Raw genomic sequence first — 18,334 nt, forward strand, 5'->3', positions numbered from 1 at the left:
TCAGGAAATGTTTTTATTTGTTCAAAATACAACGTGACAACGGGAACAAAAGTTCAAAAGATATGGCCACTAACACAAGTGAGTTTAAAATTTAGTAAGGGTGTGCCAAGTACACAAATAATTATAAAAGCTGGCGAGCTATGAAAATTGTCATAAGAGATAGCCAGATGAAGCATAATCAGGGAGACCAAGGCTACCTGGGAATATGGAAAATGTGGAACATTTGGGTTGGGTACTGAGGGTCATGGGTAGAATTTCAATTACAAAGATAAAGAATGACAGAAGATAGAAGAATGACCAACAGAAAAACACAGGATGGAAAAGTAAAAGGTATAGAGTGAGAAAAATGACAAAAAATGATAAAAAGAGGAAAAAAGTGGAAGATACTACTCATGAATCAATCCTTTCTCAGAAATTAGTGAGTTACAATTAAGACCCCAGATGCCTTAATCTTCAGTGTGATTTTATCAATAGTTTACACCTTTCACTAGTACTCTCGTAACTAGACAACGTATCCCCATTTAGGCACTGGCCAGGTAAATAAAACAGTTCCTACGGTTAATTCTTAAGTGAATAGGATATCCCCAACTCACACACTTAAAGAAGGTCCGAAACCTCAAAACATTATACTTGCTTCTCTAGTTGTTCTGAGTCTTTTACATATGTAAGACAGTAAATTATCTGTTCTTAATTTTTAACAAATAAATGAGGAACATTATACCAATATATTCTATTCCCAGTCTCTGAGATTTAGACACAAGCAAAAAATACAGATCTACATTCTAGTAAGTCAAAACTCAACCACGTACAAAACAAAGAAGGTCCTCCATCTTCAAAAGGAGAATTTTACCCTGAGTCCTCATATCACCAATCTGAATATGATTTTGCCGTTAGTTATGACTATCATATATTTTGTAAAATAAAGTTAAATTCTGAAATCATACATTTAGCTTGGCAAAAAATCTAACAGAGACTAATAAATTATAAGGATGAATGCCAAAATACTTATTTATCTACATCTTAATATGTTAAATTTATAATAAATTATCACTTATTTTTTCCCCCAAATTAAGATGCTTGTATTGCTACTATAGCTTTCACTACATTCCACATCATCCATATTTACACATTTTTGCATTCTCCTTTATCTTTCACAACAAAGATAAAAGGTTTCAGACAGCCCAAATCAGGTTTATTCATATGTTCACAAGATCAAAGGGAGCAGATACAAGGTTTAGGCCACAGAGAAATTAAAACAAAATAAACCCCCCAACAAACCAAAAACAAACAAACAAACAAAAAAAAACCCCTTAAATTTTGTATAAAAACATCTAAGGAAATATTTTTCATTTCCTTTTATCCAGTTCCTATTTTTGGTTAGTAACATGGCTTTAGTGAACAAAGGTATTCAAATTACTGACTTCCTCAAGGATGAACTGTGCTGTTATAGCACAAGCACAGAAAAAGATTTCTTTCTGAAAGGAGAAAAATAGTATTGTGAGAAGCAAGATTTGAAGCATAAATATCTCTAGTGCAGTAATAAATTCTTTCCTGACATCCTTCATACAGAGCAGACCAGAAAAATAGAGGAGGGTGATGGTTTCCTGATATTTTAAATTGTAACAAAGCACAGATAAACATAAAAAAAAAAAGTCGTTTTAATTATCCAGATATTCACAATGTGAGTGATTCATGACAGACCATTGACAGCAAATTGGCATCAGCTTATTTTCTGTTTTGGTCATAATCAACTCTAATATTAACACAAGCCTAACAAGAAGAGGTCTGAAAGAGGTGGGGCAAGATAGTGATACACTAGTAGAAAGCCAATATGAATCACTGTAAGCTAAATCATTGTCTTCCAAATTATTCTTATGATTGGGGCGCCTGGGTGGCTCAGTCCTTAAGCATCTGCCTTCAGCTCAGGTCCTGATCCCAGGTTCCTGGGATTGAGCCCCACATCTGGCTCCTGCTCGGCAGGAAGACTGCCTCACTCACCCTCTCCCACTCCCTGCCTGTGTTCCCTCTCTCACTGTGTTTCTCTCTGTCAAATACATAAATAAAATCTTAAAAAAAATTATTCTTATGATTGTATGGAGAACTGTGATGTAGCCTGTGTATTAATGTATTCCTATCTATCATGATACTATAGATTCAACCTAAGGAAGTTTTAATAAAGTCAGGAATACATACCCATCATCCGATAAGTCAGTTGCAGCCCTGCGTTGGAAATTTTTTTTCCCAAATAAGGTTTTATATATTTTAATATTTCACCAAGGTATTCTAAGGACTTTGTGACCATGGCAGATTTGTCAGAAAGTTTCTGCAGATTCCCATAAGTAATACCAACAGCCTACAAAAAAAAAAGGAAAAACATGATTTAGATTTCCAAGTTTTACACAATACTGACTTTAAGAAATAAAGAAAATTTCTCTCTCTACACACACCCCTTACATTCTTAAGTGCCCATCCTTACCTTTCCAATAAACGTTCACAGCAATTAAAAAAATGCCAGTAGAAAGAATTAAGTCTTGCCTTTTATAATTAAAATAAAATGTTTAACGAATAAAAAAAATCAATGGAACTGATATAAAAGAGGTTTTATCAAATCACATCAAGACTCCCAAACATCCTGGTATATAAATGGCAATTACAATCCCCAAATTCCTATAAGGAAAATCTACAAGCAAGGTTATGAAATTCTTACAATGTAAGACCTCTATAGTGTTCAGTTCTGTGATATGGATTTTTACCCCCCTAAAATTTTCTTTATAAGCCATTAGACATTAGCTTTACTTTCTCAGAGGAAAAATGATGAGGCAGAATGGGCACAGAAGGCAGAATGGTGAGAGGCAGTAGGGAGAAATGTGAGGTGAGGCAGAGAGAGAAGGTGAAATGGCAAGAGCAAGGGAAATAAAAGAAAGAATTCGTTGAGGAAACGTGAGAATGAGCAAGAGGTGAGCAGTCACAAAATGATCCAAGAGAAGACTGGCTAGAGATGGGTCATGAGGTTTGAGAAGAGTAGCAAAGTTTTCAAACCATTATTGGGGACTAACAGTGGATTTCAAAAACCTAAATTGGATCTAATACCATCAATATACATAGTTATGTGATTTTTGCTCCTGCAATTCTCAGCAGATAAGACAAAGAAGAGAAAGTAAGTTGTTGCATCCATCCAAGGTTGAAGGTTTGTAGGCAGAACCAAAAAACCAAGATGGAACACTATAAAGATGATGGTAAGAGTATAGCTTTAGTGAGGCCCCCAAGGGGGCTAATTAGGATGGATGGGGAAGATGTGAGACCTTCAGAGGGTGCTGCACTTGGAGAAAAGGAAGTGGAAGGTCACGTGAGGTCACTTGGAGAGCTGGAGGCACAGGTGGTGATGGTCAAAGAGCTCTCAGATAATCCAAATGATGCCACAGCATCCCTTGGGTTTAGTAGTGGGAGTGGGTTGATGAAGCAGAGCAGGTGTGAAGATCACTAGAAGACTTGTGGAGAAGCTTTGAAATGAGGGATTAGGGTAAGTTATTCTAGGTGATATCAAAGTTTGCCATGTTGATTTAATAAAATATAGAATGGAGGAAAAGATAAGGAATCTATGACCTGGAGTGACTGACTGTGAGGTGGATGATGAAAACAGCAAAACAAAGATAGACTTGATGATTCTTTTTCTCGATTTAGCTTTCTGCCTTTGGTTCTCTACATTTCTTTTCCTAGACCAGAAGTTCTCAAACTTCTCAGTTCCCTTTTATCCACTTAAAAGTTGAGGATCTTTAAAAAAAAAAAAAAAAAGTTGAGGCTCTTAAGGTGTATTATTATTTGGGTTATACCTATTGATATTTACCACAGAAAATAAAAAAGAGAACATTTAAATTACTAGTTCATTTAAAAATAATAAGCATTATTTGTTAACAGAGTAAAAACTTTCTAGGGAAAACAGCTTTATTTTCCAAAACAAAAAAAAATTAGTAATGATTTTTACAGTTTTGCAAATCTCTTTAATGTTTGGCTGAATAGAAGACAGCTAGATTCTTATATTTGTTTCTGCATAAACTCTTTTGCAATATGTTGCAGATGAAAAGAATTCAATCTCACACATATATGTAACTAGAAGAGAAAGAAGTATTTTAGTAGATTTTTTCAGATAATTCCTCTCTGATATCCCTTTCAGGGAATTTCTCTCTGATATTACACCAAAACTTGACAAGTGGTATATCTTAAAGGCTAATTGTATTATGGAATTCAAAACCATGTTAACAAATATTTTATACTCTGCTACATTAAAAGCCACTGATCTATTTTGCTTTTTCAGTAAAGGTTTAACATCCATGCATGCTTCTAAAAGCCCATTTGGTCATCTGGAAAATTCTGGCTCACTAAGTTATACATTTTTCCAATGTGGGTACATTTCATTATTCATTAAAAAAATTATATTTGTTAATATTATCAGCAATGTCATCAGAAAAATCTCTAAGTATCATGAAGCTTCCAAGCTCATAATAGCAAATACAAGTTTTCCAAGATTCTAATTTTCTTAAAAGCTCAAATTATGTCATTAGCAACAAATACTGTCAGTTGTTTTTTTTTTAAAGTGATACTCATTTCATACATTTCTAAGAAAATGTCTGCCAAATACCTGTCTGAATAACAATACTCTATTAGTTGTTCTCTCAAGATAAAAGCAGTCATCATCAAGATTCTTTTGCACAGCAAAGCAAACAGTCAACAAAACCAAAAGACAACTGACAGAATGGGAGAAGATATTCACAAATGACGTATAAGATAAAGGGTTAGTATTCCAAATCTGTAAAGAACTTACAAAACTGAATACCCAAAGAACAAATAATCCAATCAAGAAATGGGCAGAAGACATGAACAGACATTTCTGCAAAGAAGACATACAGATGGCCAACAGACACATGAAAAAGTGCTCAACATCACTTGGCATCAGGGAAATACAAATCAAAACCACTGGTCAGAATGGCTAAAATTAAGTCAGGAAATGACAAGTGTTGGCAAGGATGCAAAGAAAGGGGAACCCTCCTATACTGTTGGTGGTAATGCAAGCTAGTGCAGTCACTCTGGAAAACAGTATGGAGGTTCCTCAAAAAGTTGAAAATATAGCTACCGTATGACCCAGCAATCACACTACTGGGTATTTACCCTAAAGATACAAATGTAGTGATCCGAAGGGGCATGTGCACCCAAATGTTTATAGCAGCAATGTCAACAACAGCCAAACTATGAAAAGAACCTAGATGTCCATCAACCGATAAATGGATAAAGAAAATGTGGTATATGTATGTACACACACACACACACACACACACACACACAAATGGAATACTATGCAGCCATCAAAAACCTGAAATCTTGCCATTTGCAATGATGTGTATGGAGCTAGAGGGTATTACGTGGAGCAAAATAAGTCAAAGTCAATCAAAGACAATTATATGATCTTTCTGATATGAGGAATTTGAGCAGCAGGGTGGGGGTTGTAGTGGGTAGGGAAGGAAAAAATGAAATAAGATGGGATCAGGAGGGAGACAAACCATAAGAGACTATTAATCTTACAAAACAAACTGAGGGTTGTTGGAGGGTCGGGGGGGTGGTAGGGATAGGGTGGCTGGGTGATGGACATTGGGAAGGATATGTGCTACAGTGAGTGCTGTGAAATGTGTAAGTCCAATGATTCACAGATGTGTACCCCTGGGGCTAATAATACTTTATATGTTAGTGGAAAAAAAAAAAGATAAAGTAGTCAGGTCAGCCTGTAACTCACATTATCACACAAGTGCTGTTTATTTGTAGACGGCCACCTCACTTTATATGCAGCAGACATGCTTTAAATACACTTCCCATTGTCATTCACAGGACATTAAGGGACATGTACTCAAGGGTCAAAATTCAGTAAAATTAATAATAATTTTACCGCTTCATTAAGGATAATTTGCACTTTTGAGCTTGTAAAATTCCTGGAAAGGTATCAGTAACCCCCAGGGGTCTATGAAACACTTTTGAGAACCACTGATCACAGTATTTCTCTTGTGTTTTTAGCCTTTATTTCCTTAGGCTATAAGACATGTATTTCTCAGACTATCTCAGGATCATACTATCATTTCTGTGCAGCAAAGAGTTAACATAGTAGGCCCTAGGCTTGCTATCTTTAAAAAGTCTTACTTGTAAGTCTGGCCCTTGGCGGGAGATTGGGGCCTTAGGTTTTTTTCACCTTTTCCTGATAAGAAGACTCACTGAGCCTAAACTGTTTGTGGACACAATGTAGTTTATGCTAAATATCTGCCGTCATTCTGGGAGTATGGAGTTTTCTAAGTGCTCGGCAAAAGGGACCTACGTGACCAGTCCCTATTAAAAAACGTAGGCGCTGAGTCCCTAATGAGTTTTCCCAGCAGACAGCATTGCAGATGTATTGTCACAGTTCCTCTCTGGAAGAATTAAGCATGTTCAGTGTAGCTCCTGGGAGACGACCTTTGGAAGCCATACCTGGTGTTGCTAGACTTCACCCCTGTACCTTTTCTCTTTGCTGACGGTACTCTGGATTCTTTCACTGTAGTAAGTCATAGTTGTGAGTACAACTATATGCTGAGTTCTTAGTCTTCCCGGCAAATCATTCGGCACTTGGGAATGATCTTAGTGACCTCTCACACAATCTCAAACCAAACCAGTTAAAATGGAACTCCTCACCTACTTCTCCCTCACCTTAAATCATGATGCTCCTATTTCTTCTTAAGATATCATCATTCTTCTGGTTAAACACAGTATTTATTCCATACCCCTTCAAAAATCCCATCATTCAGTTTTCACTTCCTTCTAAAACTAACTAGATTCTGGCCAGCAATTCTCCCATACTTTTAATCTACTCTACTATTACTAATTTTCTTAAAAACTCATTTGATCTAATCAGACCTACTTAAAAATTTATAAAGCCTTTCTCCTGTGAACAGGAGAAAATCCAAACTTCTTAGACCAAGACACTCTGAATTATTAATCTACTTAATGATCTAACAACTATTTGGTACTTAGCATAGACTGTCTTATTATTTTAACCTTTGTGTTTATCTTGTATTCTTTTTTTTTCTTTTTAAAGATTTTATTTATTTATTTGACAGAGATCACAAGTAGGCAGAAAGAGAGAGAGGAGGAAGCAGGCTCCCTGCAGAGCAGAGACCCCGATGTGGGGCTCGATCCCAGGACCCCGGGACCATGACCTGAGCCGAAGGCAGAGGCTTTACCCCACTGAGTCACCCAGGCGCCCCTATCTTGTATTCTCAGACAAGTAAAAAGTTCTCAAAGATCAAGGACTATTTCTGGTTTTTCAAATCCCTAAGAAATCCTGGCATAATACTATCTAGCATTTAGCTAACAACTATTATTTACTGAGTGATGAAAGAACAATTAATTCAGACTGGCTTAAATTAGTAGTCTCTGAAAACTAGTAGTGAAATAAATGACTTCTACCTCCCTTTCTGGTCCAGTATGGTTCCTAGCATAAGTGTCTTAAGTACAGGTTAAGATTAAATCAACTACTACACAAAAAGCTCAAAAGAAATGTCTGTTTTAGGGATGCCTGGGTGGCTCAGTTGGTTAAGCGGCTGCCTTCGACTCAGGTCATGATCTCAGTGATCTGGGATCGAGTCCCACATCGGGCTCCTTGCTTGGCAGGAAGCCTGCTTCTCCCTCTGCCTCCGCTGCCACTCTGCCTGTGCGTGCGCGCGCTCTCTCTCTCTGAAAAAGTAAAATAAAAAATCTTTGGGAAAAAAAAAAAAGAAATGTCTGTTTTATAGCTACATAAACTATTACTAAATATTTTTAGGATTTGTATGATATCACTAATCATCATACAATTATACTTTTAACTTAATGGAAACCAATGGAAGAATTCACAGTTATGGAAAGAACTTACAGGTTGTATTTATTTTCATTGATGTTAATATAAAACACTTTGAGGGAAAACAAACCAACTTTTAGTGTGAATGGCTTACAAAGACACTAAACACATTAGCAACTTCAACAAGGCTGTAAAGCAAAAAATACCACATAATAGAAATTCCTGCAAAATTAACAATTAAAAGTCAAATGTTGAAAGGGACTATTCATTATGGAGACAAAACTAAACAAATGAATTGGATTTTAAAGACCCGACCATAACAATATGAAGCAGTTGGTGTTTATGCTAACTATAATAAAATTTTACTGTAAAACTTACTGTTTGCTATAGGGTGGTAAACATTAAGTCGAACTATTATGGGACCACGTACAAGACAATCTAGTTCCCAAGTATCCGGAGAATATTGCCATCCCAGTTTTAGCAATTTTTAGCAACAAGATATCCCCACAACTGACAGAAGCCTTAGTGAATGGTATTATGTAGCATTCTTTTTCTTTTTTTTTAAAGGTCTTATTTATTTTCTTAGAGAGAGAAAGCAAGCATGAGCATGGCAGGTGGGCAGAGGGAGAAGGACAGAAAGAATCTCAAGCAGACTCCATGCAGAGTGCAAAGCTTGAAGTGGGCTCTATCTCATGACCCTGAGATCATGACCTGAGCAGAACTCACAAGCTGGCCACTTAATAGACTGATCCACCCAGGTGCCCGTATTATGTAGCATTCTTCAGTCCCTATTTTTCATTAAATGTAATTCTTCTGCTGTCCTCTAGAGTGAATTGTACTTAACTACTGAGTCACAGTTTTATTCCTCCAGAATTTGATAATAGCAGGCAAACAATAATATGACTCAATTTAAAATAATTCATTTTATAGAAAAACTTCATAAACACTTCAAGTTTTTATGAAAAAATAATTATAGCTGATTTGGACAATTATACTAATAAATGAAAACTACCTCAAAAAATAGAACAAGTGCTTTTGTAGGGTCTTCTAGACTGGATAAATATTCAATTTGAGCTGCTGAGAAAATATTCTTTACTTCTGAGAGTTTAAATAGCAACCTTGTCAGTTCAGCCAACTGTTCCAAGTACTTTTTTTCTGTTAATATAAAAACAACATAACATTTATGTTTACCATATACATTTATATTACACACATATATAGATGAGAGTAAGGAATACAGTATTCACTTATAACATCTTTTTTTTAAAAAACATTCAAACTTCCACATAATTAAAAACTTTCAATTAAGTCTCTAAGGAAACATTTTATTTAAAATCAAACAAACATATACTTGTGAATGTCCTAAACCCCAAAAGTTATTCATGTAAAGCTAAATGATGCACTAAGATATCGAAGTAAATTTGGAGCATTTTTTTCAGTCATGCCTTTGTGTGATTTATAAACGGCCATAAAGAATGCTTTATGAAAAAGCATGTCCTATAGACAACCAAACTGTATGGATATTTTAATAAATAAAGTACAAGTATCACTCTGTGACTAATAACAGTAAAGCAGAAGAGAGGTAAAATATCTAAGATAAAACGGGAGAGAATTATTCATAATTGGATACTTTTCTTTTTAGGGTGTTAACAGTATGATATCTGGTTATTTGCTTTATAGTGCTACTTTTTTTGTATGATCAATTTCTTCAAGGTAAAAAATAGCTTGTCACTGGAGAGCAAGTTTTTGTTCCTAGCTTCCAAGGAAACAAGTTCTTTTATCTTTATGGGAGAGAAATTTGTCATATATGGTAACAGAAAAATATCAAGAAAAAGAAACAGGTGGCAAAAGGAAATAAGTTCCTATTTATACATATTAGAAACATATTTTATATAATATTACAAACATATATCTTTTTCTATTAATTTCTGAAAAAAAAAATCTTCAACATACTTAGATATTTAGAAAGCAAAATGCCTCAGATACTTACCAAAAGCCTGTCCAGGATTTGTATCAATGAACAAATCATCAGGAACATAGGGGTTGTTTATGTACATTTGCAAAATGCAACGAATCCATGATTTTATAGTTAAGGCTTGGAAAGATACACAGCTTATATGAGAAAGTGCTTCACATAACATGCTGTAAAAATAAATTCATGGGATATTAAAAACCAAAACTAAAACCTGACAATAAGTTCCCTGAGCACAGAGATTAAGGAAGGAAAACTTTCTAACATACCCCACTTCTTAGCCTCCCTTATTTTACACACACATTAATGCAGATAGGCACTGTTGAAAATAAACACTACAAATACACCTTAAAAGAAGTTTTACAGAAATATTCTTGTTTTCATCTGCAATCTTCTATTTTTATTTTCCTCTTTCCATTGATGGCACATGTGTAGGATTATGCCAAGAGAAAGAGGGAAGAGAGAATAAGGTTAAAATGGGAAAATCGAGGAAGGGGCTAATGACTAGCGAGGTGAAGTGATAATGAAGCGGAAAGTAGAAAAAAAAGTGGCTCTTAATAAAAAGAGCAGAAGTCATGACCATTTACATAAGAAAAAAGTTAAGGCCAACATATATTTGTATGTGGGTCTTCTAACCAATCCCATTCCCATTCCTTTCTTTCCTGCTGATACATCCAAAAGTAAAAAACCACCCAAGTGAGAATATATGTAATAAGATCAGTTTTTATTTTTGAAGAGTCTTACTTTCCTAGTGTACTAATCAGTCCTGAGTTTCTATTAACACGCGTATCTGAAATCAAGTCACTTACCTATTTTGTAGGCAATGACTTAAATATCTTGCTACAACTTGGGGCCAGATGATATCATCCCAACCAAAAAGTTGCATCACTGATATAACTGGCTGAGGCTGAAGATCTGATGGAGCTGTGCTGGGCATGTCCATTGCAAGCAAAGTAAAATCTAGATTTAAAATGGAAGAAATTTATGGTGAAGAATTTTTAAAAACTATTGCCCTTCCCCAAATTATATCAAGTGATAAAAATAATTCAGCACACAATAATAAAATGTCATATTTAGAGATGCAGAACTAACAAAAAGCAAAATCGGAACTAAATTCATGTTGCAAAAAGAAATTTCTGTAGCGATCATCTAGAACTCCAGGAACGGGTCTAGAATAATTCATTTTAGCATTACATGATCAAATCTATACTGGCTTCTTCAATTTCCAAATTCTATACTCGCTATTTCTGTTCATGTGCCTCTCTCATTCAAAAAAACCATTAAAAAAATATATATGTCTCTAACAACCACTTTTCTTCATTCAAGCTAATGTACTTGCCACTTGCCTCAGAGAAGACTGCAGTCTTATTTTAGCCATTAGATAGTCATCTATTAAAACAACAATCTCCTATAATCAGTGGCCCTCCACTTCCTTCAGAACCCATTTAGCCTAGGAACCAGAATTCTTTAGTTAACCATGCTAAACAAATATACTTTATTTTGTGATTTCCTGGGAATTCCTCAACTTAATTTGTAAATATATTTATTTATGTTTGTCAATAAATTGCTTATGAAGCATTGGCTCCTATGTAGCTCTCTCAGATGGTGGCTGTGTATTCTCCCATCCCTCTCCTACATTTGAGCTATAGATAGGAGAGTTTGTTCCTTGATCCCATGGCTGCTTCTAGAACATTCTTGTCTTCCTCCTCAAAATCTCCAGCTTTGATTCTCATGTCATCAACTAACTCTCCTTGTTGATGCTTACTAGTTTACCTCCTCTCATTTCTTTAAGACTATAGCTCACTAACAACATCCTCTCTAGGAGCACTCCTGTCAAAATCCCTGATGGCTTTTCTTCTAATATCCTGGCCTCTCAGTTCCCTGAACTCCCTTCTCAGTAAATCTATCTCCCATTCTATTTGAGCCATTCGCTCCCATGCTGATACTGAGAGACTTTGCCATGACCACTAAGTACATTCTCTCCATTAATCTCCACTTCCAGGACCCCATTTTCTGGCTCTAGCTCCTCAACTCCCAATAACTATCTGATTCCACCAGGACCTATACAATTTATTGGTCTTAAAACTTTTTCCCTGACCCTCACTACCTTCATGCCTCATCTTTCCCTTTTTAGGCACCTTGACTACACAGTCCACTGTGTATACTGTCAATTCCCTTCCTTCTTACCTGATTTGTTGTACTTGTCTGGAAAAAAGTGCCTGTTTCATTCCAACTCTTGGTCTTCTTTTCACACCCACCTACGCCAGCACCACCTACGCCAGTATAAATGGCTGGCAAGCAACCCTGCTGACTGATCTCCCTTTACATTTATGACTCCAAGCTTTAAGTTGGACCCTCGTGCTGGCCAGAATTCCTGCTACATTACTCCAGTCCATGTAGACTTTTATTCCCTACATGTCTACTGCATACCTTCTTTCCTCTCTCCATCATCAGCCAGCACCTCCTCCCCATCCTCACTTCCAGCTGATGGCCTTCCTTCCTACTTTACAGAGAAATGAGAAACATCAGCAGAGAACTACCATAAGCTCCTGCCACGTCTACCCAGGTGCCTCCACCTGGGCCAGATCCTCTGACTTCTCTTCTGCTACTACAGATGATCTGAGGCCAAATCCTCTAAGGGATCCATTTCTCTTGGGGATTAAAACACAAGAGACTCTCTTGCATCATCAAGTTTTCCCTCACTCCAGCACATTCCTGTCAGGTCTATAAATATGCTGAAACTTCTCCTGTGTCAATCTCTTTGACCCCATACCTCCTCCTAGCTAATATTCCCCTTTTTCCACTTCTCTTAAATAGTGATAAAAAGATTTATCTACATTTGCATTCTGCAATTTATTTTCTCACATTTTCTCTTGAATCATCTTCAATCAGACCTTTGCTTCTAGCACTATATACCCAAACTGCTTTTCAATGTTAGCACTGACCTCCTTTCTTGCTTAATCCAATGACCAATCTCAGGCCTCATCTTACTTGATCCATTAACAGCATTTGAGCAATTGATGACTTCCCCTTCCTTGAAATGTTCTGTCAGTTGATTTCCAGGGCACCACACTTGGTTTTCCTCTTGCTTTCCTGGTATTGCTTTGCAGTCTCCTCTCTTGGTTCATCATTTTTAATCCTACAAATCTGAACACGGGACTATCCTGGAGCCCAGTCCTTAAACTTCTCTTTTCACCAACTTACTCTATCAGCGATCTCATCCACTTCATAGTTTTACTACTTATACATAGTTTCTCAATTTAATGTCTTCCCTGAACCCTACACTCATTTTGTAAGTGCCTGCACAACATCTTTTCTTAGATTCTAGAGGATATCTAAAAGAAAAAAAAAAGTCCAATATCAAAGTCCTAGTCGTCCCTGCCACAATTTTCCTCATCTCGGCATAGAGGGGATTCTCTATTCATTCTACTTATCATATCCTACCCACTTTAACATTCTGTCACCTCTGTCTTCAAAATACTTTATCTTCAGATTGGAAATCTGACCACTTCCCACCACCTGTCCTATCGTGTTAGCCCAAGCTGCTCAGTTCTAAGTTGTTGCAGTCGCTCCCTAACTGGCCTCCCTACTATCTGTTCTCAGTCTCACATCCAGAAGGATGTGAGTTTCTGCTCAAAACTCTTCCAACAGATTCTAATCTCAACTAAAAGCAAAAGGGTTTACAACTGCACATGAGGCAGAACACAAGCTAGCTCTCCATTACTTTTTGATCATATCTCTTGACTATTCTCTCTCTCTTTCTTATGCCGCATGACTTTTCATGGCTTCCCTGTGGCCGGGCAAGCACACCAGACATGCTCTTGCCTCTGGACTTGTGCAGAGCCTTGGTCTCTTGCTTCCTTCAGGTTTTTGCTTAAATGGTACTTACTCGGGCCTTCCTGACTATTGAAAATTACCACCTGACTCTGGCATTCTCTATCCCTATCCTCTTTGATATATTTTCATTTTCCACCATAGTACTTATCACCAGGTATGACACATCTTGCTTACTTACTTACCGTTCTCTCCCCCATACTATAGGCTCCACAGGAACATGTAACTTATATGTGAGAAAAGGAATAGCAGTCTTTTTCCCCACTGGTATAGCCACATTGGCAATAAAAGTGGGTGTTTGAGGACTTTTTTTTTTTTAATGCAGAAAATTTTTCTCTCCTAACCTATTCAAGTCTTTATTTCAAAACAAATCCCAAACCCACACATATTTTACTTTATATGTATATATCATTTACTTTTAGAGCCTAGGACAGCTGTGACTAAACATGTGTGGTATCATTTTTGTTCACTGACTGCGAGTCAGGATGATGAACAGAAGAAAGAGAAGTCATATTGGCTTCTAATGACCGCTTTGGTTAAACTGATTAAATATCAATATTTATTTTCATAGACATTATAGTAGTTGGAAAACTGTTGTCCTGTCACTATTCTTCAATCTGTCATTGCAATGTTTTAGTTATGGAAATGTTAGCAGAATTCAAGATCTTTCACAATTTATATCATTCAGTCTTTTATGTAGTGTTTTTAGCTCAGTTTTCCATCATTCACACCAGGGTAAAATATAAACCATGGTTTAGAACTTAGGTTTTAAAAAGAAAGCATTACATTCAAATGTATTACACACTTAGGAAAAAAAAAAGATTTTATTTATTTATTTGAGAGACAGAGAGTGAGAGAGTACAAGCAGGTGGAGAGGGAGAAGCAAGCAGGGAGCTTGACATGGGGCTGGATCCCAGCACACTGAGATCATGTCCTGAACTGAAGGGAGATGCTTAACCGACTGAGCCACCCAGGCACCCCTCAATTGCAACTACATACATGTAGTTATCATACTGATTTCTGGCTATTCGAGTACTTCTGCACATATTTTGGGTAAATACCCCTTTGAGAAACATTATGGTCTTTTCTTAGAAAACTGTATATATGCTCATATATTCAAATTCTTGCCTATGATGTCATGTGATTCAAATTCCCTTAAAGCCTAAGGACACGACCTTAGACTAAGAGTCAGATTCATGAAATATTATTAGCTAAAATAGAATCTAGTAAAAGTCAAACAAAGTTCTATATATTTGCTGTTCCCATGATCTCATCTGCTTGGTGCGGAAGTGGAATTCACACTGTTTTCTGCTCCTCACATAAGTAACTTCACCTGATACCCGGATACCTTTACACACAATGTGAAAATAAAGTATTTGAACTAGAAGAAACCCAATGCTACTTTACTTTCCAAATACTGCATGTATAAGAAAGTTTTATATACAATATTATATATATATATATATATATATACACATATATATAATAAATTATATATAATATTTTTAAGGTTGAAAGTTGTATTTTGTTTTTAGCAAACAAAAACTTAAATTTTTACCTTTACTAAGCGGAAAATAATTGACAAGCCAAAGGGACTTAATTTAACATTTGTAATTCTTTTCCTCTTCCTGGTTGTCCGAGTATTTATTAGACTGTAATAAAAGAGTTTGTCACCAAGCAAACAGAAGAAAAAACTGACAGAGTCTGCAAAATGAGAAGCTAATTAGCAAATTAACAATGCTGACCTGCAGCTGCATCGGCGAGTTCTGAGAGAGGCACTATCTGTGACATCCTCTGACTCTTAAAAAATGAAAAGAAATGTCTCCACAGAGCACAGGCAGCCGCAGCAAGGTGGCGCTCTTTAGCCAATAATGAAGACTGCACAAGGAGGTCCCCGCTCTCCTTTTGAAGTTCCTGACACAATTGTTGATGCATACTCCTAGAAAGAAACAAAAAATATAGCTAATACCCAACAAATGCTTATAAAAATCTTCCTTAAATACATTTTGGGCTTTTAACATTTATATCATATGAAAACTTGAGGGACCGTTTTATATAATTAAAACCTTTATGCCAAGACATTATGCATTTCTGCTTATTTGATGGATGAATGATGGCATATTAAGCACCATAAAGTTAATGTTAATTACTAATGTCAACCATTAATTATATGCTTTTTAATATGTCAGATCCAAATGAGAAACAGGCAGCTTCAGAATGAAGGTCTGCATTTTGCAACTCACTATGACAAGTGATTTTACTTACAATGTAGACATGAAAACAATTTTTTAAACCTTTTTTTTTTTCCCAAGAGCTTTAAGGACATAGTTGTACCAAGCAGAAAGTAAGTACATCTAGCTTGCTTATGTGTGGCATTTTATTTTATTTTATTTTTAAAATATTTTATTTATTTATTTGACAGTGAGAAATCACAAGTAGACGGAGAGGCAGACAGAGAAAGAGAAAGGGAAGCAGGCTCCCTCCTGAGCAGAGAGCCCGATGCAGGACTCGATCCCAGGACCCTGAGATCATGACCTGAGCCGAAGGCAGTGGCTTAACCCACTGAGCCACCCAAGCGCCCATGTGTGGCATTTTAAATTGAAATATTTTCTCATATAAAACTGTGCCAGATACAATCTTGGTACTTTGGTCTAAAAAGATCCATAATCATTTTCACAGAGCAGACAATAAAAAGTTATTGTTTTCTATAAAATAGTAAAACATGAATTCAATACTGCCTAAAAATTTGATTCAAGGTTTACTTACCTATTTGCTTAATTATAATGAAAATTTAGACAGTTCTTGCAAATCAAACTATAATGAGCTATCACCTCACCCCTGTGAGAATGGCTAAAATCAACAACACAAGAAACCACAAGTGTTGGTGAGGTCGTGGAGGGAAGAAAACCCTCATTCACTGAGGATGGGAATGCAAGCTGGTGCAGCCAATGTGGAAAACAGTATGGAGGTTCTTCAAAAAATTAAAAATAGAACTACCTTATGATCCAGCAATTGCACTACTGGATATTTACCCAAAAAATACAAGAACATTAATTCAAAGGGATACAGGCATCCCTACGTTTATAGCAGCATTATTTACAATAGCCAAGATATGAAAGCTGCCTAAGTGTCCACTGATTGATGAATGGATAAAGAAGATACAGTATGGATTTAATACATAAACACAAACACACGAACACACAATGGAATATTATTGGCCATATGCAATATACAATGGAACATTATTTGGCCATAAAAAAGAATGAAATCTTGCCATTTGCAATGACATGGACAGAGCTAAAGTATAATGCTAAGCAAAGTAAGTCAGGGAAAGACATAACATCATATGATTTCATTTATATGGGGAATTTAACAAACAAAAAAGGAAAAAAATAGACAAATCAAGAAACAGATTCTTAATCATAGAGAACTGAAGGAAGGAGATGGTTAAACAGGTAATAGTGTTAAAGGAGTACACTTGTAATGGGCACAGCATGATGCATGGAAGTGCTGAATCACTATACTGTATACCTGAAACTGACATAACCCTGTATGTTAACTAACTATAATTAAAATAAAAACTTAAAGAACACCATCCTGAGATAGATTTGCTTTCCTCAGTTAAAGACAAAGCAGTGAAAACTGACAGAGTTGAAGCAGAAGATGTCCTCTGATAGTAGTACTCCATTAAGAAAATACTTAGTTAAAAAAAAAATTACATTAATTCTAACATTTCTGATGTTTTAAATTAGTTTAGCTAAGGGAAGTGGTTACTCAAAATACTTCTAACAAAAATACAGAACTTAGTACATGCACCTAAAAAACAATTACACTGAAAGATCAAACTGGATCTAAGATCATATTTTAGTACTTTTCACAAACCTACACATAACTTAAAATTTTAAGTAATATAACATGAGAACACTGTGCCCCTTGACACTGGAATTCTTGGATGATCAAGAGGCACTACTTAATACTCCTTGAGGTATTGGTGGGGGGGGGGGAAGTATATATATGCCTGAGGAAAGAATATCAGAGCAAGCAGTTCTCATAAAAGCTAACCAAATATCTGCTATATCCTCTCTTGTAAAAACCTGCCTGAGATGTTTTCAACTTGAACTAGTGGCTAGAGAACCATTTCAGGTCCTTTAGCTTCAACTAAGTTGAATACTGGATCACTAAAGTCCATTTGGAACCTAACTTAACGGCCTGCATCAACATAGAAAGTTCACGACCACACGTCAACACACTGGAGTCCAAGTAAAATAATACCACCTTTGGCACAACCTACTTGATGCCCTTCTAACGTATACTGGTTTCAAAGAATAATAAATACCTTACTGTACTTGGGGAGGATGAATTGTGCTATTTCTACATAAATAAGCCATTTCTTCACAGACTAAAACCTATTCCCCAGGGAGGGATATCATTTCTGATTATCTCCTTTGTGCCAGAATTCTTTAATTAAAAATCATAACAATTCTATGAGATAGGTATCAGTAATCCTCTTTATAGATGTTGAAGCTGATAGTGAGAAAGTTAAATATATCCAAAGGTCACATGGCTAGGAAGGGCTGGCCTCATAATCTGAACTTAAAACTGACTCTGAAGCCCATTCTTTCCTCTTACACACTAAGACACACACACTTACTCACCAATACCTACATACTTTAAACACTGAC

The 18,334-nt window shown here is 36.1% G+C and overlaps 1 protein-coding gene across 3 annotated transcripts in view; it reads right to left on the reverse strand.

The window, feature by feature from the left end:
* Positions 1 to 18,334, reverse strand: part of MMS22L (MMS22 like, DNA repair protein) — a 125,326-nt gene that overhangs the window by 22,525 nt on the left and 84,467 nt on the right. For all 3 annotated transcript variants that reach the window (XR_006607895.1, XM_004767073.3, XM_045084236.1), the window contains 5 exons: positions 15,398 to 15,591; positions 10,628 to 10,778; positions 9,837 to 9,988; positions 8,859 to 9,001; positions 2,194 to 2,353 (listed from right to left, as the gene is read on the reverse strand). Coding sequence is in view for 2 of the 3 variants with exons in the window: in XM_004767073.3 (XP_004767130.1) it covers positions 2,194 to 2,353; positions 8,859 to 9,001; positions 9,837 to 9,988; positions 10,628 to 10,778; positions 15,398 to 15,591 (800 nt within the window). In the remaining variant the exon portion in view is untranslated. The remainder of the gene's footprint in view (positions 1 to 2,193; positions 2,354 to 8,858; positions 9,002 to 9,836; positions 9,989 to 10,627; positions 10,779 to 15,397; positions 15,592 to 18,334) is intronic.

The sequence above is a fragment of the Mustela putorius genome, unplaced genomic scaffold (genome assembly GCF_011764305.1).
Source record: "Mustela putorius furo isolate JIRA1106 unplaced genomic scaffold, ASM1176430v1.1 tig00000759_pilon_pilon_pilon, whole genome shotgun sequence".
Lineage (NCBI taxonomy): Eukaryota > Metazoa > Chordata > Mammalia > Carnivora > Mustelidae > Mustela > Mustela putorius.